General features: G+C 30.5%; 1 protein-coding gene across 2 annotated transcripts; it reads left to right on the forward strand.

Moving 5' to 3' along the window:
• The first annotated feature begins 131 nt into the window (after window positions 1–131).
• Window positions 132–19,941, forward strand: LOC134717207 (conserved oligomeric Golgi complex subunit 5-like). 2 transcript variants are annotated; one of them, XM_063579967.1, is made up of 23 exons: window positions 132–196; window positions 3,029–3,168; window positions 3,850–3,907; window positions 4,634–4,688; window positions 5,240–5,309; window positions 5,705–5,825; window positions 6,174–6,188; window positions 7,358–7,488; window positions 7,962–8,121; window positions 8,935–9,044; window positions 10,627–10,704; window positions 11,263–11,350; window positions 12,897–13,080; window positions 13,607–13,768; window positions 14,264–14,363; window positions 15,223–15,333; window positions 15,888–15,950; window positions 16,334–16,437; window positions 16,938–17,066; window positions 17,424–17,609; window positions 18,127–18,253; window positions 18,642–18,721; window positions 19,134–19,941. In XM_063579967.1, the coding sequence occupies exons 1-23, from the start codon at window positions 160–162 to the stop codon at window positions 19,246–19,248; spliced, it is 2,424 nt and encodes an 807-aa protein (XP_063436037.1). In that variant the 5' UTR covers window positions 132–159; the 3' UTR covers window positions 19,249–19,941. The 2 variants fall into 2 exon arrangements, with proteins under 2 accessions (XP_063436037.1, XP_063436038.1); XM_063579968.1 differs by lacking the exon at window positions 6,174–6,188.
• Window positions 19,942–20,611: the final 670 nt, after the last annotated feature.

The raw sequence follows: 20,611 nt of genomic DNA on the forward strand, positions 1-20,611 counted from the left end.
TTGAAGTCAATTCTCACCGTATCAGATACATATAATACTATTATTATAAAAAATAATTTCAAATATGATCTTAATTTAATAGAATTTTGGACCACCTGTACAGAGATTTCAGATATTGGATCACGGTTTCGTATTCCAACTCACACCGGAAGTGGAAATATGGACGACTTTCTGCTGGAAAATCTGGGTTCAGATGGTAATTTTGCAAAATTATATCATTTGGTGATGAAGATTTACCCAAAAGTCATATAAGATAGAATGAAAATATCATTTTTTCAAAATAAAACAGTAAAGAGCATAACCATTAGAGACAATAACTTTAGAATTGAGATATGTGTTGGAATTTTGAATTATCTCCCCTAATTTTCTGTTTTCATTAGCCCCTTTCCCATACCAGGTAATTGTGTTTTGTTGTAATATGAGGCAGGCATTATTTTACATATATTTACCATTCTATTATAAATAGGAAGGAACGCAGTACCAATTTCATTTTTAATAATTACTTGATATGAAAAAACGTTACCTGATGATAGCGTTTCTTTGTTTACATTGCATATGACATCATAACTTAAATAATGTCACAACTAAAATCCCTAACAACAGAACCAAAATCGGAAACGTTACGGTATTTCAGTTTCTTTTTTTAACAAATATTTAAGTTACAAAAAAATAATTCATACAGACTTCGTCCCCATTTACAGGTAATGCCTGCCTCATATTACCTCACTTGACGTATAATCCACCAATTGACATATAATGGTATACACCAATTGGTGTATAATTCTTTGTTTTTCAAAACAAATTATTCTACCAAAAATGGAGCATTGTTTTCTTAAAACCATATATTCAATATGGTATGAAAACTTGTCAAACATTCCTAGTTTAGTATAGTGACATAACATATTGCATTTAAAAAAATAATAGTATTTGAAGTTTTTTCCATTGTTGTCTTGTCAGTTCTTGATTGGCAAATTTACCTGTAATCACCTGTGAATGGACATCATTACTGTCTGCAGTCATGTGATCATGAGTATAACTGGTATCGGGATCGTTCACCCTGATAACATGTATGCCCTAGGTTCGTTCGCACTGAGTTTGCTCGCCCTGGTGTTCTGTTTGCCCTGAGTTTGTTCGCCCTATTCTCATTAATGATATGTATATGTTACATTAATGAAAGAAATGCATATTTGTATTAAAATTTATGTTTATCTATCATGTCTATTAAAAGCGGAATACAGAATATTAATTAAAATTCGTGGCTGCATTGTTACACTTTATTTTATAATTACTTTAATTTATAATTACTGTTGATTGAAATTTGATTGCTGATTAGGTATAATTAAGGCCATTTAATACATACAAATAGTTTAGTCTTCAGTTGTTTTACATTTAAAAATACAATGTTGTGCTGAAATTTCGAGACACTTATTTCCCAGAAGCAGCAACACGTAATACATCATAAATAAATATTCGGTGAATTTAAACACACTTCAACATATGCCATTACATACAAATAGTTTAGTCTTCAGTTGTTTTACATTTAAAAATACAATGTAGTGCTGAAATTAAATACACACAACACAACACTATAATTAAAAAATAAAAATCAGGGCGAACATACCCATGGCCAGGGCGAACAGGTATCAGGGCTAACGGTCTGAGGGCGAAACGAAACTAGGGCGAACAGTAACTAGGGCGAACCGAAATCAGGGCGGACGGACCCGGATTCAGTATAACTCCACAGGTGAATGGAGTTCTTTGTTAATACTTGACTTTCATTATCAAAAGTCAATCATGGTCAATTGTACAAATATTTCAACAAAAGAATTGTTGTACACATGCATTCTCAAGAGATGCAGCAGCTTTGAAAAAACTGAAACTTTCAGATGACTCAATAAGGATCATAAAATAGGTTGCAAGTTGCAAAATCATGCTCCTATCTCACACTAGCATTTAATTATAAAAAAACTTGCATTATACATCAATTGGTCTATACCAATATACCTCAATTGGTGGATTATACGTCAATTGAGGTATAATCCACCACAAACAGACAGGAGGCCACTCCTCTGGCCAAAAGTAAAAGTCTAGGAAATAAACTGGACGATATTTACAATTAAAAATGATCTTAATTACATCTATGTATGCTGGTTATCCTGCCCTTTTCTTCAGATGTGGGTGGATCCAAGGGATGGTATTCACTCTAGCCCTTGGGTCCTGTAGAGATCCGGGCCCCACTACAGATCCGGGGAGAATATTCCATTCTCTAGTTGTTCTTGGGAAGAATAAGTGGTAGTAGACATTCCTCTTCACTCTAGTTTGTCTAAGTTTGTGGTTGCCCCTGGTCCTACTTGATCAATGGCAATCATCTGGTATTGAGTCTTGTAAGACAGCACCAGGCTCTGTTTCCATTGTCTGTGCTGCAGTGATTCCCACTGAAGTTGGTCCAGTAGCTTAGTTACACATCCAGGAGAGTTGTCCTGGTAGCAACCATAAACAAAGCGAGCTGCTCGCCTTTGTACCTGCTCTATGTCCCGTATGTTGGTGATTTGGTGAGGATCCCATACTGGGGAGGCATATTCCAGTGTAGAAACAAGTGCCTGTGCATGTGGCTGCTTGAACTTTTATCAGTAATAGACAGTACATGTATATGCATATGCTCCATAGCAAAATCAGTGGTTAGAACGTTGTGGTGAATTATAAAGTAGAAGTCTATTGTCGAAGTGAAATCATACAACATTCAACATTCACTTTCCACTGTGTTGTCAAATATTCTGTATTTTAATGTCAAATTTTATAGGAATCTTTGTGATGTCCAGTAATGACGTACACACATTGAAAAGTTGTATGCCCTGTTTTAAGGGGTGTCTGGTCGCTTACAGTTAGACACCTACATGTATTCAGTTTAATAGAAGTGTAACAAACTTATAAAGACAAATACATATATTGGATAAAACAATTTTGTGAAAAAATTTATAATATATATATAAAATAAAGTTTTTTTCTATGACTAATTGCATCTTTTCAGAGGAATTTAAGTTATTTTTGGATGAAAGTTTTGATGTCAAGGCCCATGCAAACAAGGCTATTCAAGGAAAAGCTATATCAGAACAATTATCAAAGTTAGCAGAAGGTATATCTTTGCTGGACAAACAAATACACTCCCAGGTAAGTTAAGAGGTAGAAAACCAGCTATAATATTCTGGATGTAGTTATTTAGTTGATACTTTAAATAAACAATCACATAAATGTAGATCAACTAAATTACCATGATTACTGAGCGTTCAAAAGAAATGAAAAACTTGATATTTTTATCCCCTTGAAGTGATAAGGAAATTTCAAGGACCTTATTTGTCTAACTGCTTTGATTATAGTCATTTATACTTTGCCAATCTTTTTGTGTATAACCAACTTTTCTAAATACAAAATGTACAGACTTTGAAGACTTGCAAAGTAGAATTTTAAGTATGCTTTTACTACTTCAGTGAAAAAAAACCCATTTATATAAAGTATCCAATTCACATTTAAAGTGGCATTATTTAGTAATAAAAGAACTAATGTAGTCAATGATAGTGACGGCATTATAGTGCATTAATAAACACTTGCAGTATTTTCCAAAAATACTGAATTAACAGAACTGATGGATATGTCAATGAGACAGGATTTTATTTTGACAAATGATTATATTTTAGCATTCTATGTGAATTCATATTACACATACTTTGTTCATGTACAATCACAACATATACATATATACTATCTTCAGTATCATCCACTTAACATATTATATATAATAGTTTCTTCAACTTCACATGCATGACATTTTTTTCTCAATTATTTGTTTTGTAGATTGTTGCACATCATGACGACCTGTTATCACAAGCCACAGGTGTTGAAACTTTGGAAGGTAATGTTGATTTCAAAGTGGAAAACATAACTTCCAAATTTACTATGTAATATAACAAGGATGCCAGTTAGAAACTTGAGTTGAGACTGTCTGTTTTTATTGCCACTTATCCAAGCTAGTAGAAATAATTATTAATAATTGTAACTGTTGCTTCATCAATTGACAGGGCAAGCTCTTCAAATTCACTTCCAAAAACCCTATCCTATTGCATGATAAAGGAATTAATTGTTTAGCTTTAACATTCTTTAAAAAGACATAAAAACCCAAATAGATCATATTCTGTGTTAATTTTTCAAAGAGCATGTTTGCATGGCAAAACAGAAAAATCTTTCATTGATCATTATTTATTTACTACATGTACTAATTAAAAACACTAAATTATGTTTTCAGGTTTTCAATTTGGCAAATTTTAATAATTGAAGACAATAACTGCAGACAATAACTAATGAAAATGAATAAATATTGCATGTTTCATGATATTTTCATTCACTCAGTGACACCTAGTTTGTTTTATTCACCTATATGTATTGATTGCCCTGTTGATGTTGCAAATTCTCTGATAACAAGATTGATATACCTTGTACAATTTTTTTTAAAGTGCATTGTCTTAACTTACTTGATTTGATTATGTTTTCAGATTTAAAATGATATTGATTCTTATTTTAATCTTGATAATTACTTAAGGTGGAAAAAAACTTTTTCAATGTACTGGAATTTTTATTGTAGGTGTTCTTCAGATGATGCAGTCCAGAATTCAGTCTCTATTAGCAGCCATGGACAGGTACAGAATCTTTTAACTGTATTTATTAATATCAAACAACAAGAGATAGTTGGTATATGTTAATGAGTCAACTAACTAACAGTACAAAGATGAATCAAACAGTTCAACATTCAGTCTTCATCAATAGACAAGTGTTTTCAATGGTTTCATTTTAACCGGATTTGGGCATGTACGGCTGATGGCAGATGGGTTCAGGGGTTTCTTTCATTCATTTATATGAAAAGGCTTTGAAGAAATATTTTTCAAATATAAGTTTTATATCATCACCTATAATTAAATTCATAAATTGTGTATTAATTGATAAGAATTGATGAATACACCGCAAAAGAGAAAATATTTTCCAACTTGATGTTGTTTCTGTTTCAAAATTTTTCAGACTGATTGGATGTGAAATTTTTACATTTCTCCTGAACACAATGATTGTAAATTTTTGTGATCTGTTCAATAAACTGGATGAAATTCATTTTTGATTTATTAGTACAGTGTACTGTCAAAAAGAAAGAACAGAATTATTATATTGCATATTTATGATATTATTAATATGTTTTCAGAATTAGAACTAAAGTTACTGAGCCATTCAACAAAATATCTGCTAGAACTACGCAATTAAGAAATTTGCAGGTAAAATCTGCTTTGAAATTTTTTATTCATTCTCTTAATCTGCAGATCAATTATTATTTGTATTTTCTTTTTTATCATCTCTATGGAAGTCCTTGTTAATAGCTAGATTTTTAAAAATTTTGGTAAACAATAACAGGTCTTTTGATCCAATATAGTTTTTCAAACTATAATTGAAATTAAAATTTAGCTGCAATTAAAGAAATTAGTATACATGTTAAAGTAAAACATTAAATCATAATACTACTGTCATGTTAATGAATACTAATCTGTAAAGCTTCACAGATTTCTTATATTTCAATCTTCCAACAGTCACAGGTATCTGATTATTTTTTCTTACTGTTTTCATGGCTTGCAAATTGTGATTCAATTTAGTTCATTGGATTCTACTAATTTAGGAAGCATGTGATTTGTTACGAAGAGTAATCAGGATTATATATCTCAGCAAAAGACTCCATAGTCAACTACAAGGTGGTGCAAGGGAGATAACTAAGGCAGCTCAAAGTTTAAATGAATTAGGTCTGTATGAAAAATAATAAGATTTGATAATTTTCACATATATACATTATATGGTTGGGTTATTTTGCATGTATATTATTTAGAAGATAACTTGAGAAATGGGATATCTAAATTCAGCTTGAGAGAAATGTATACATTTTAAATTGCAAAGATGCAAGTCAGCATGTTTAAATGTTTTAAATGTTGAAAACCCCTATTAACGATTAACATTAGTAAAAAATGTATTATATGTGCTATTTTAGTTTTTGTTGCATGAATTATCAATCATAGCAAAAATTTAAGTTAAACTAATAATGTGGTTAAAGGTGCATGTGTGTTTAAAGTGTCAGTTGTTAACATATATTCCAGGATCATTTCCCTTTAGTAAGTATAACCAATTTCATGCAAATCTTTTATAAAAGAAAAAAGTTTGACAACAAAATAACGGAACAGAATTGAAATTTCTGTAAATTGACTTTTTACAAGCATGTAACACATGACAAAGCTTACTGTAGTTCTTTATTAAAACAATTAAAACCCATTGTTAAGTCATGGAGGTAACACTATTCATGTTTGTGTTCATGTGCTGGTGCTTAAGATGCAAACATCTGTTATTGGTACTGCCTTATTTGTGTCTCTGTGTAATGTCTTCCATGTTCAATCATCATGGCAAAGTCATCTCATAGTTTATCATTAAATGCATAATTACTGAATAGGCTTGAATGTAAATATTGAATTATTCCACAGAAAAACATTTTTTAGAAATTTAAATTTGAATGAGAAGAAAGATTTGATTGTTATGTTTTAAATATATACAAGTAATTATATTTCAAATGTAGCTTGGGTTATGACTTAATTCTTGTTCTTTTCAATAAATGAGTGACAATTCCCTAACTATCATTTGCGGTTTCCTTGAAATTTTAAAATATGCTTTCACATATTCTTCCAAAATTACTCAAGGAGATATATATATATACGTTGAGTTATTTAACTTAGATGTTTAAGTTTCTTCTTTGCTTCAGGAAAGCGCATGCTAACTTTTCATATTGAACTTAAAAGAAAACATTGACCAACAAATCTAAAGACTTTATGGCGTCTAAGCCAGACTTATGCATGTTATTTCAGTGTTGGTCTCTGTGGTTAAAATTGTTAAAGTTTTTGATTTGATAAGGGAAATAAAAACCACAAATAGTTAGTCAAAGACATTTAGTATGCAGTTGTGTTGAAACTTTTGCATGGTTTACATGTTAGTTTGTGATTGGGCTAGTGTAAGGGTAACTGGCAAGCTAATGCTATTTGAGATAGAATTTACACATGATCAAATGATGTCAGTCTGAAATATATTGATTAAAAGGAGAAAACAGTTATTTTTAAGAAAAGAAGTGTCACCGAGAAATTAAAATTTTATATTTTCATTTCTTTTCAAGATATTGTAAACAGTTTGGGAAAAATAAGTTGAACCAAACCTAAATGCTAGATATGCTTTCAGTATGAACCAACCTGTAACCCTTGATCTCTAGACCTTTATAAATATGATAGTACATTATTTCCAGATTACATTTGTGAAGGAGTAGATCTGAGTGGTATTGAAGTTATTGAACAGGACAGAAGGTTTATAAAACAAGCTCGTCAAGACGTAGAAACTCAGGCTCAGAAAATGTTGGAACAGAGTATGGAAACACAAGTAAGAATGTGTGGTTACAGTCTTATTAACTGTTTCTTTACCTCTCCTTTCGTTTCTGTTTATGAAACTATATTTGACAGTTTCAAGCCTGGGTAAAATAAAACTAAAACAAGCCTGGCAGAATGATGTCATACAGTTTTTCTATTAAGTGTTAATATTGTTGTATACCATAACTTTTTTTGTTGTTTTTCGTTTGATCTTTTATATGTACCGTACCTGTTATTGCTTCATTATACAAATTTATTACTGTAAATTCAGAAATTAATGAGAGGTTTTTATTATTGCGAAAAATTCGACAGAGTTGTAAATGCAATAATTTAAACTCGCATTATGATATATTTTATATGAATTAAACAGGATTTTTCTCAAAATCGTAAACATTAAAATCATTTTCAGTCTTCAATGACAAAATTGCAATAATAAATGCATGCAATAATTTTTGAATTTACAATATTCCTTTTTATCTTCTTCAGAATCCTACTCAAGTAGCCACATCCCTACAAGTTTTCCACAATCTTGGTTGTTTACATACAATTGTAGATAGAGTTGTTACTGGTTGCCAAGACAACCTTCACACAAATATAAGATCTTGTCTGGATGTAAGAACTTTGACTCAGCAATCTTCAAATAAAGGTAAGTTAAACATATTGTGGTAGCCATGGCAATATTCATGTAGCATGATATCTTGAGGGAAAGTTAGAAAAGGTATGCCACAACTTGTTATAAAAGCCTCTCAAAAATTTGAATATTTCATGGTTAATAGAAATTTTTCCCATAGTCTTCAAACAAAGATATTTAAGACAAATTGTAAACTAACCAAGTTCCATTATCAATTTATTTTTCATGACTTTCGCATATGGTAAAACTTCAAATGGGAATAATAATTGTTATGAATTTGCAAAACTTGGATCTTCCCTTATTTAACCCTAGGTATGCTAGAAAGGGCAAAACTCCAAATCAAGTAACTTTGAAAACAAGTAAGTTTACAGTACATGTATTACAGAGGTGATACTTTAATTGTTACCATTATCTATTTAACTGGGGACCTCCTTTTCCAGTAAGGATAAGGTAGTCACTACTGTATTTTCAACTGCTTGTCAAGATTGGTAGTGTTGGTTATATTGTTTAGGGGATTAAATTACAAGATTATGAATTTGTAAGGCATAAATTGTTCACAAGGTTTCATTTTGCTATTTCTAGATCTTGATTCTGAAAGTTAAGGAATAGAGAAAAGGGGCAATCAAAAACCATAAAGTTGAGTAAAATAAGATGTTACCATGGTCAAAAAGACAAAATAGTCAACAAAAACTCAACATATAAAGCTAAAAAAAAAAATGTTTGTTTAAGGACCAATAATTTATCGATAATACAAATTGACACTCATACTACATGTACTACGCCTTCTTATTTATAAAAATAAAATTATTGATATTTCAAATATTTTAGGTCCAGGACGAGCTACCATGCCAATGACTGGGAATACTGCAGCATTCAGAGCTACACTGTGGACAAACATGGAAAAGTTAATGGATAACATATATGCCTCATGTGCTCAGGTATGTTATAATGGATGAAACACTATTGAATGGAAAGATTTTTACGACAACTTAATATTTTGTATTGTGAAACATCTTCTTTGAATCATGATTCAAAACTTAATTGCTAGTTGCTAGTAGTTTTGGGAAAAGACTACTTATTGTTTCAAGCAGATAGTGTTTTCCACAATAAACTGTAAAAAACTTAAAGGGTATAAGCTACAAGATAAAAAAACATAGTGAAATAAGATAACCATTGGCAGTCTTTGGGAGTCACCTTGATGGTAAATAAGGTGTTATCTAGACACAAAAAAACCAACACACAAACAAAATGCTGATACATATTATGGACGGCGTTTTGCATTTGCGCCGATTTTTTCTTTCATTTGAGCCGATTTTTTTACAGGTAAATTACAGGTGAAAAGATATAAGAAGATACGGTATGAGTGCCAATGAGACAACTCTCTATCTCAGTCATGTTATAGTTGTTTATTCTTTAGTTTTTTATGTTGTGTTATGTGTACTATTGTTTGTCTGTTTGTCCTTTTCATTTTTAGCCATGGCGTTGTCAGTTTATTGTCGATTTATGAGTTTGACTGTCCCTCTGGAATCTTTCGTCCCTCTTTCATTTACCATTTAATATCAACCTCTTCCGTTAGCCAGTTGTACAAATGTTATGAATTGTCAATCATAACATGTATATAACTGTTGTCCTCTGCTCACCACGGGGAGGTGGAAGTAGGGTTTGGAGCAAGATAAATCAATATAAAAGCTATATATTTACATACTTTAAAATCAAGAAGTGAAAACCTAAGATGAAAGCACTCTGTTAATGCTAAAATGAATGATTCAAATCCATTCAAACGGAATACATTCAAATTATAAATCTGTTCTTGTCGAGTGTGTATAAGCAACACATCTAATATATTCCTATAATTGTCGATAACGAGGTCCATCTTTTGTTTGTCTGGCTTACGTACTGATGCAGGCATTCCTAGAGTTCACATTTAACATACGTAACGGCCTGGATTTTCTTGATAAAATCTATAAAAACATATAAGTTGGGATGCAGCTGCTCAGAAATGAGGTGGATAGTGTTACATTGTGCATTTATATGTACTTAGTCTGTAGGCTAAGAATGTAAGACATTTGTCATCAGAAGGCACGTCAGACATTTTGTCAAACGTGAAGCAGTCATTGATTTCATTTTGGGGAAGGAATGGTCACCCGAAAAAATGGGATAGCTATTTACCAATGTTGCTTAATTTATCTTTATACTCTGTGCTAAGCCCATGTAAAAGTATTAACTTACCTGTAACTTACCTGTAAATCCAATTAGGAGAAAAAATAAAATCGGCGCAAAAGAAAAAATGAAATCGGCGCAAATGAAAGAATGAAAATTTTCAAAATTGGCGCAAATGTCATACGCCCATTATGGAGTCCGTGCATTAGTGAGTATTTATTTTAGTTTTTTTTTTAATTTGGATGTTAAGTATGTTATAAATCAAATTTGAGAATTTTTAGTAAAATTGGTTAACATGAAACAGTTGATGTTCCTTTACTTTATACAAAAAATAATTGAGTTTACTTTATGATAACATAGGTCCAGCATCTGCAGAAGGTACTTGTAAAGAAGAGGGATCCTGTTACACATGTTGGCTTTATTGAGGAGCTAGCTAAGGTAAGGAAGATAATATATGCTTAAAACATTGGTTTAATATCCCTGTTGTTTGAAATGACAGTTTAAACTACTGACAGGAGTCACAAACATTGAAATAACTCATTAAAACCAATTTTTTGGAGGAGTTTCTAACTGTTTGTCAATTCTTTATGCTTGGTGTTATTCGAGACACCCTTTTAAATTTCTAGTGATATTATGTTAATCATAATTTTATATTTAAAATATTTTTACTCATTTCACTTTTGGTGTTTAAATGCCACTTTTAAGCACTTGTTTTGGGCTATTTCATGGTGGCCAGTTTTTATTGGTGGCAGAAGCTGGAATGCCCCAAGAAAACCACTGATTTTCGATAGGAAAACTGACAATCCTAGTCAATTAAGATTTAGAGTCAAGTGGACCCACACTCCCAGGGTTTGAACTCACAACCTCAGTATTGACTGGCTAATGATTACAGTAGTAACTACTTAGACCACTTGGCCACCATAAAATCTTTCCAACAGTCTATATTTTATAAATGAATTATACAAAGCATTAAAAGTTTCCCATGCATTTTTTCAGCATAAAGATGGTAACGTTAACATTATGCAGAATTTTTGGGAAAATATAACAAAGATGCTAACAGCAGAATTTCATGAAGCAACTGAAGGTAGTATTAGAATTGTTTAGAAAAAGTTTAAAGGGGCACTAGCTGTCAAATTCATGGTCACCGATTTGACTCTAATTCTTATATTTGATTTATAACAATGTAAAACATTTATCCACACTATCAAAAGTCTAAAATAAACAGTTTACAGATCATGGGGTAGATAAAACATAGGTTCGTTTCGTGTGTATTTTAGTCCAGACGCCATCTAATTAACTATCGATTTGACCTCAGATGACCATATAAGTGATGTAAACATGAATAAAGATGTGAATAGATTAAACAAACACGTGCAATTGGATTTTTATAGGTCTGTTTGATTTTATTTTGTAGATTAAAAATAGATGTTTCTCATTGCTTTTAACCGTATAAGAATGATTTTATGTGCATCGAATTAGTAATCAAATGATTTACTGTAGTTTCACTTTCATTGTTGACATTCTTTTTCTTTAAATAACCAGTACACGTACAATGCATGCGTTGTCAATCTCTAGCTAGGGGTTGAATTGAAGTTCAGTCGACTCATTCACTTGCAAGTGAAATCTAATTATCAATGTTTCTTAGCGTAATATGACAAAATTGAACCATTTTGGCTGCAAAAAGCGAATTGTTATTTCACTATTTCACTTTCATTATTGATTGAACAAAAAAAAATCAAACTTTAGATTTTTTATATATCTCGTAGCTAGTGCCCCTTTAAGGGATACAAATTTCAATAAACATATTCATTTGAAGACAAAAAAATGGCAAACTTAATGTATATTTTGATTTGATTGTAATGAACTGAAATGGGAAATTTCTAGGAAGGTCCCTTGCTAAGTTTGAACTTTGAATCTGAGGTATTTGATACGTATAAACTTAAAAATTCAACTGGCCTCAATATAGTTTTAGTTTTTTGTTTCTACTGCACCAACAACAATTGTTAAGTTTGTGATAACGTCAAATTCAAGGAACCACTAATGGCATGTCAATAGTTTTTTAGTATGCAGATGATTTAACATTAACACTTTTCATTTCTGCCCCCTCAGTTAAGGCCCATTGAAATTTTTCCATATTTTCCATATTCAAGTTTATGGTTACTTATGGTTATTTGGTATTTAAAATGTGTATAAGCATAGACACATATAATTTACTGTCAATGACTTGCAACTTGTGCATAGCTTTCATATTAAAAGTTTTATGATAGGTTCAGTTTAAGGAGAACTACTTATGGTTAGTCAATAAAACTTGATATTCCAAATGGTTTAAAACGGAAACTTTGAAGCCTATAAAGTGTTGAAAATGTTCAATTTGAATTAAATCATTTGTATTCATTGTTTCACTCACTCATTTATTTTTAACAATGAACATAACTGGCATATATGGCAGTTCTCAAGGCTAGATCAAGCTACTGAAACATGATAAGATGCATGTAAGACAGATTAACAAAAGTTAAAAAATGAAGGAACTTTTGTTAACCAATTGTAAATATTTGAGGCACATAATTTTAACCAGAATTTAGCACTTTTAAAACTATATACATGACTCTTTATTTATTTTTATACTTCAGGATCAACATTTATAAAACAAGCATTTGAAGGAGAGTATCCCAAATTATTACGATTATACAATGACCTATGGAAGCGTCTCCAACAATTGAACCCGAAAGCTTCAACAAATTTAGCAGATATTGTTGTACATGAAGAGCCTATTGTGGACGAGGATATGTTCTCACATAAGTCTGATAAATATGAGTAAGTTTCAGTAGCTAAAGGGAGACAACTACCTTAAATGACCTTTCAAAATACTGAGTTGCCTTATCTGTACTGAAATATGAGTAACATTTTAAAATAATTGTAACACTAGTAAAAGAAAAATATGTTTGAAACTAAGAATCATTTATAGTTTTGAAACAGTGAGATTTGTAATGAATATTTCAAAAAGAGATATGTTTGCTTATTGCTTGTATTTAAAAAGCATTTTCATGTGGGAAAAGTTAATCAAAAACAATGAAGGTGTTGATCTAGTTATAAAATGCTTCTTTGAATCTGATTACTAACACTATTTTTCATGAGCAATTGGTACATTTTACAATTTCATTAATTTGTAACTGTTATCTCCCTTTGATAGTAATGGGATATACATGTATAGTATCATTTGACATTGTCAAAGTTTTTAGATCATGTTTTATCATCTGCAATAAAACAATGCATTGTTCTGCACAAATATCCTAATAATTATCAATAAGAGACAAAATATTAATATTCATATTTATTTCAGCCCTGAGAAAGCATTACGGAATACATTATGCAAGTTTGAAACAGCCTATTTGTCAAGATCTCTATCCCGATTGTTTGATCCCATCAACCTTGTATTTGCAACTGGCTCTATGAATCCTCCTACGGAACAGGAAGTTGAAAGTGTCATTAAAACAATATCGAGGTAAGTTTTAAATATATATTCAAAATATAGCAACAAGATGGGGAAGGTATACCCTGCATTGACAACCCATGCCAATTCTTGGCCAAAATCGATCTTAATACAAAATGTGTTGGGAACTTCAAACTAAAAGTTTTAATTTAAAGTTAAACATATATATGTTATAACACAATAGCTTGAGTTCAACTGTAGTGTTAATTTGTATAAATATTTGTTTTGTAGGTAGAAAAAGAATGATTAAAAATTATTTTAAATATAAGATTTAACAATGAACTGTTTTATAGCTAGTACACCCAGCTAATGTTATAATATATGCTGCACCAAGTACATCCTTTTACACTTCTGAAATATTTTTGTTTAGTTTTTGTTATTTTTCATATAAAATAAGATGTATCAAGTAATCACTGAACACAAATAAGGATTAAACATCTGTCAATAACTGAATAAGAGATTTGATGTGTTTTTTATATAGTAAAACATGTTATTTTATTTCCACAGTGAATTGAATGTGGCAAGTGTGGACACTAAATTAAGTATAACCATTGCAAAGAATGTAGCAAAAACAGTTCAGTTATTTAATGTTAAAAGTGAACAGTTGGTGAGTAATTTTTTTATAAATGATAAATTGCCAAAAGGAGAAAGCATGTCTAGTGACCCCTTGACTCCTGCTATCTAGAAGACCTTGGAAAGACAACTTTCTTCAAAGTTTTATCAGCTTTATAAGGAATATATTTATGGTGTGCAAGTAAAGATTTTGGCTTTAATAAAAGTGTATGATCAGTTACGCTTTTGTTTACATGTAATTGTTACCTCAAATCAATTGCATACACTTTCAGATCTGGTACTGGCTTGTTGTCATCAGATTTATATAAATATAGATTCTACCACTGCATCCAGTGTGATACGAAATTTATTCACTAGAGACAGTTAAATTTTCAAATTTAACTCTCCTAGCGTTTTAAATATTTTAAATTTAACTGTCGAGAGTGGATAAATATCGTATTACACAAGATTTGTTGGTAAATCTGTTTCTGTACTGATTTTCAAACAATACGCAGGCAAACTTATTCCTTCTTTGCGACTGATCTGCAAAAAGATGTGTTCTTTCCTATATGTGACATCATTAGACATGGTCATTTTTTTTCATGCCGTCACAATAGGAAATTTAAACGAAAACAAGAAAATTGGACGTCATAATCTGATTAATACCAATGAAGAACTGTGATCAAACAAAACACACGTTGATTAAATTTTTTTATACAATGGGTGCAGAAAGGGATAAATTGACGAAGAATTAGAGAAAGTATATATATCAGTGCTTCATGAGTCAATATATTTAATATTCAAATTTTTCACTGTTGTTCAATATTAAAACAGTTTTCTTGGGATTGTTTTTTTTAAAGTTCTAATTCAATATAGATTTAAGATGTTATTAATGGCTTTTTTTCGTTTTTTAGCTCTCTACTGATGGTGAGGCTAGTCAGGTAATTGGACCAGCAACACAAGGTCAAACCAGGAACCAGGCTGTTGTTAATACCTTGTATCTTTTTCATCAGTCAGTCACAAGGGTAGGTATAACTGGTATAATTGAATTGCACACATACAATTATGTTTCACCCATACAAATACATGTACTGGTACATTAATTTTAGATAGATAATAAATATCAATTAATTCATCTTAAATTTTTATTCAAATTTAGATTTGATTTGAACAACTTAGGGTATTTCTGTATTTAGGAAATGAGTTAGTTAATCAAATACACATGTGTATGTATAAATGTGACATACTTGACATTATTGAAATATTTAATTCAGAAATGTTTGTCATGAACCATTATTATTTTGTGATTTTATTATTGTTTACAAATTGAGTATGAACCACTTGAAATATAGATAATTGACCCAGCCACAACAATTACAGCTAGAAATGCATATTCAAATCAGCCGGACTTTTTATAGCTAACTATAAGGTATGGATTGTGGTCTTTATTGAAGGACATATAGTGCCCTATAGCTTACATCCATATCATTTTAGACTCTCAGGTGGATATTTGTCTCGTGTGCAATCATACCATATCTCCTTAATTATTTATTTATAAGACATTTGATATTTTTTCTAGGTTGTGACATCATTAAATAATTATTCATTAGAAGCAATAGAGAGTATACATAAATCATTAGAGGTAAGAACACAGATATAAACTTTACTTTTTGGTTGTAAAATATATTACATAAATAATACAGATAAGATTTCAAATTAGGGTGAACCATGACTTGTTGCAGTCCGAGAAAAAAAAAACAGTATTAGAATAAATTATGCCTTGAATTAGACTGATGAAGATTGACCAGTATTTATAAAATAAATGCCAGTAAAAGCTGCAACATCAATATTATGACTAATATAATTATGTTTTTATAGAGTAAGAATTTTGACTTATGGAACAGACAAACATTATCTACATTATAAAACACCCATTCATATCAATTACATTGGTAACAAATGTAAGGTATAAGTGATATTTTTCGAGCATCCAATGAAAACAGCATAATTATTTATATTTTCCAGGGAATTGTGATATTAATGAGTAATGCTATCAACCCACTATTATCCTCTATATCTGACGCAACAGAAGCTATCATACTAACCATGCATCAGGAAGATTTCTCTACGTAAGATTAAATCTACCTACTTAACTTAAAATTCAAACCTCTTGTATTCTATATCTGAAAGAACCCTTAGTAGATTTTTTCTCTCTGTTTTGCATGAAAATGGGATGTAAAATAAAGTGTTTACAATTCCTCTTCATTCATTCAGAAATATTTCTGGGTTTGAAAAAGAAGACATTTGATATCAGGAAATGTTATTGTTACTTTTCAAAACAAAAAAAAGGAATTAAAATTTTATAAATGTATCAGATAATCTGATACAGTGGGGATACATCATCTCTAGATGCAAAAAAAACACCAAACCCCACCAAACAATGTCTATGCATACAAATAAGAAGGTGGTCAATCTCCTTTATAAACTGAAAGTTATTTTGTATTGTAATGTTAGACTAATTGTCCTTATTATCATTGTAGAAGTGCCCCTTCAGATAACTAATCATTGGTGCCCACTGAAGTTATTTTGTATTGTAATGTTAGACTAATTGTCCATATTATCATTGTAGAAGTGCCCCTTCAGATCATCAGAAAGATTCCCAATGCTCACTTTACATGAGAGAGTTACAGGACTTTGTTGTCAGATGTCAGACAGACTATTTATCTAAATATGAATGTACAGACTTCATTATGGAATGGTATGAATTTTATCATAGGCTACATGAATTATAACATGCCTTCAAGCTCAAATTTCAGGACTAATGTCTATTTAGGGGTGGGGTTACAGGTTCAATGCTGATAAAATAGGCCTTGAAAATTTTTAATTTTTATTTTGTCATTTGTTCTACATGGATGTATACTGACATTTTAATTTGAATTATAGATGGCTAATGCAAATGACATATTTTCTTAATCTGACATAAAAAATGAGAAAGAAATTTTTTTTTTTTTTTTTTACACGAAATAGATTATTTACAAATTTATAAAGTAGATGTAAAAACAAACAACTATATTTTTTCTCCTCATTAGAATTACAGATTACCCATATTTTTCAGTTTACAGCCAATATCCTGTAGATGTGTAGAATTATTTGTTAGACATGCTAGTTTGATACGACCTTTAGGAGAAGGAGGTAAACTTAGACTGGCAGCAGACTTTGCCCAAATGGAATTAGCAATATCACCATTCTGTAAACGAATAGCAGACCTAGGCAAACACTACAGACTACTCAGATCATTTAGGTATAGCAATTGTATAAATTACTTAGGGCAAGAGAAATAACGTCTTGTTTTTGCTTCTTTTATGCTATTTTTTTTTAAAACTTATCTTTTTAATACTGGTTAATGAAATCAAAATACAGTGTGTCCTGTCTTGTCTTTATGCATATGATACAATTTTGACACGCCTACATAAGGGTAGCTAATGAATATTCTTGACTTTAAAGAGAAGCCAAAAACTTAAAGTTGTAAATTTGTAGCAGAACTGTATATATGAAGTTTGGAGAAAACAGAATGATTACAGAGATATAGTTTTTGATTTTGATAATCCAGATGAGTATTCCATGGCTCTATCATGGTGGAGCACCCGGGCATCTATCTGACATTATATCGATAGATTAGAAATTCATAAAATATGAAACTTGTATCTTTCACTGCAAATGTTAGTAATGACTTAAGAAAAAAAAGTGTTTATGAAGAACTTGTAAAGTTTGAAGATAGATTCAATGATCCCCATAACTATTCTGTTCTTCTTTTGCAGACCATTATTATTCCAGTCAGTTGAACACATTTCTATGAGTCCAGCGCTAGGAGAAATCATTCCTTACAGTACTGTATTACATTTCTTGTTTGCCAGAGCTCCTGTTGAACTGAAATCACCACATGTAGTAAGTATAGAATTTCATTATATGTCAGAGAGAAACTTATCCAAGAACATGGCTATTTAGATTTTTGAATAAAATAGAAATATGTATTACCTTAAAAACACTATGGTTTATGTAGAAAACTGATCTGATGTCATTTGACTTTGCTGTTTATGTTAAAAAATAAAAAGGGAACAGATTACAAGGTGACATTTAAAAAGTAGGTAAATGGTTGATGCAAGTTAAAAGTATTCAACAGGACATACAATAATTGACCGATATTTATTTATCTCTCATTTCATTTACAGTATTATATTGCCAAAAACGTTTATACTTATACATATCAATCAACTGTTTCTGGTTTTGTGCACAATAACATGATTCGTAATACACATGTAATTGTATTTTGAAGGCTGCTGATTGGTCGATAAGTAGATACTCTCAGTGGTTAGAAGATCACTCATCAGAGAAAGATAAATTGACATTAATAAAGTAAGTTAAAAAATATTGGAGAAATATTTTAATTTGTATTCAATTTTGAGTTTTGTATGGTGTCTATAAAATATTGGATCTGAAATTATTATTGTATTGTTTATTATAAAAGACTGCTATTTATCTTTGACAAATCCAAAAAGGTTATGTTAAAGTACTGTTTTAGTAATGATTTATCTTCTTCCTTGCCTTAATACAATAATACATTTTTATGAGCAACCCTAATTTTCATTAAGAAAATGATATGTGAGTACATTTTTCTAACATGATCTAATAAAAGCACTAAATCTAGTATGTTTTGAACTCTTCAGTCTGTCCCTATTTAAAATGAGATGACTTATCTGAAGCAAGCTTTGATTAATAAAAATAAAACTATAAACAAATAATAGAATTTTCTGTTGTTTTTTTACAGAGGAACATTGGAAGGTTATGTACAAAATGTGAAATCAAGACAAGGGAGAGAATTTGCATCCATTTATCCAGTTATGTTAGATCTCTTACAGAAAGGATTACAATCAGCAACATGATTCAGTTGTTAAACACTTTAAAAAATTAATGCAGACATTACAGATATTCCAAGCTCCACATTGTGATATTACATCCTATTGGTGCAAGGGGGTGTTATGAAGTGTTCATGGGTCCAATTATTGCTGATCTTAATCAAATAAAAGGTATAAAAGTTCTGGGTTCATGAAATGGAACAGTACTTCCACTTTGTCTTAAAGTGTTGCTGTAAAAAAGAAAAGACCTTAATCAAAAGATCTTTCAACTGAATTATTGTGATGCCTTCAGGACATTCAATGTTCTTCTGGTCCTCAATCTTTTAAATTCTCAACATTTTAAGCTGGAGCCAGCAGTTTAATATTGATTTTTAATTTGAAATTGTACAATGTTGTTAAAGTTGTTGAAAACTTGTAAATTAAAATTAAGGCCAATTTTATAAAAACTCATCATGTCTAGTAAATTTTTCCTAGTTCTAGCAGATTTTATTCTTTGGAGTAATAGTTATTTTATTACTTGAGAGTAATATTTATTTAAAATATATATACAAAAAACTGAAAAGGCTGCATTTATTCAATTTATTATGCATCCATCTTTTTAGAAATATTTCTTGTGGGTTACTCATGCATATAATATATTTATACTGTGATAATATTGTTGGGAAGAATTGTTAAGGTTTATGAAATTGTTTTTATGAAATAAATTATTTATACAATGAATATGAGTTTTGTAATAATGCAAATTTAACGTGTTAACATTAGGAATCTTTTAAGGAAAAAAGATTTCCATCATAGAACTTTTCTGCTTTGTTCATTGTAAAATAGTCCTCATTTATTAAAGGACATGTAGCAATGACAGGCAGACATTTAAAAAACAAAAGTTATTTGTAAAATTGAGAATAGAAATCATGAATGTGTTTGAAGAGAAAAAAACTGACAAAGAGCAGAAAATAGCTCAATGCAAACAATAGGTCTTCAACACAGTGAGAAAATCCAGCACCCAGTGGCAGGCTTCAGCTTGCCCCTAAACAAAAAGTAAAATAGGTTACTATTTCAATGAAAATGGACATCACAACAAACTCCAAAACATATAAATGAACTAAAATTGAAAAACTTAAGACTAACAAAGGCAAAATAGAGGCTCCTGACTTGGGACAAAAATGTGATGTGGTTCAACATGTTTAGTGAGATCTCAATCCTCCCCCTAAACCTCTTATGTGGAATAAACAAACACACAGCAATATGCACAGAAAACTCAGCCTTAAAGAAATATGAGACCAATGTCAGAATAGGTAACGAAAGAAACTTAGCAAAATGACAATGATAAATAAATTAACGGCACTAGTAGTCTCTTTGATGTAAACCAAAATTAAAAACTACCATCATAAAA

The sequence above is a fragment of the Mytilus trossulus genome, chromosome 1 (assembly GCF_036588685.1).
Source record: "Mytilus trossulus isolate FHL-02 chromosome 1, PNRI_Mtr1.1.1.hap1, whole genome shotgun sequence".
Lineage (NCBI taxonomy): Eukaryota > Metazoa > Mollusca > Bivalvia > Mytilida > Mytilidae > Mytilus > Mytilus trossulus.

What these genes read in the sequence shown, in the direction of transcription:
- LOC134717207 (XM_063579967.1), top strand. Translation starts at nt 160, where the DNA reads ATGGACGACTTTCTGCTGGAAAATCTGGGTTCAGATG. An exon ending in GGAAAATCTGGGTTCAGATG is followed by an intron (nt 197 to 3,028) that starts GTAATTTTGCAA and finishes GCATCTTTTCAG; the next exon opens with AGGAATTTAAGTTATTTTTG. An exon ending in AGACTACTCAGATCATTTAG is followed by an intron (nt 17,610 to 18,126) that starts GTATAGCAATTG and finishes CTTCTTTTGCAG; the next exon opens with ACCATTATTATTCCAGTCAG.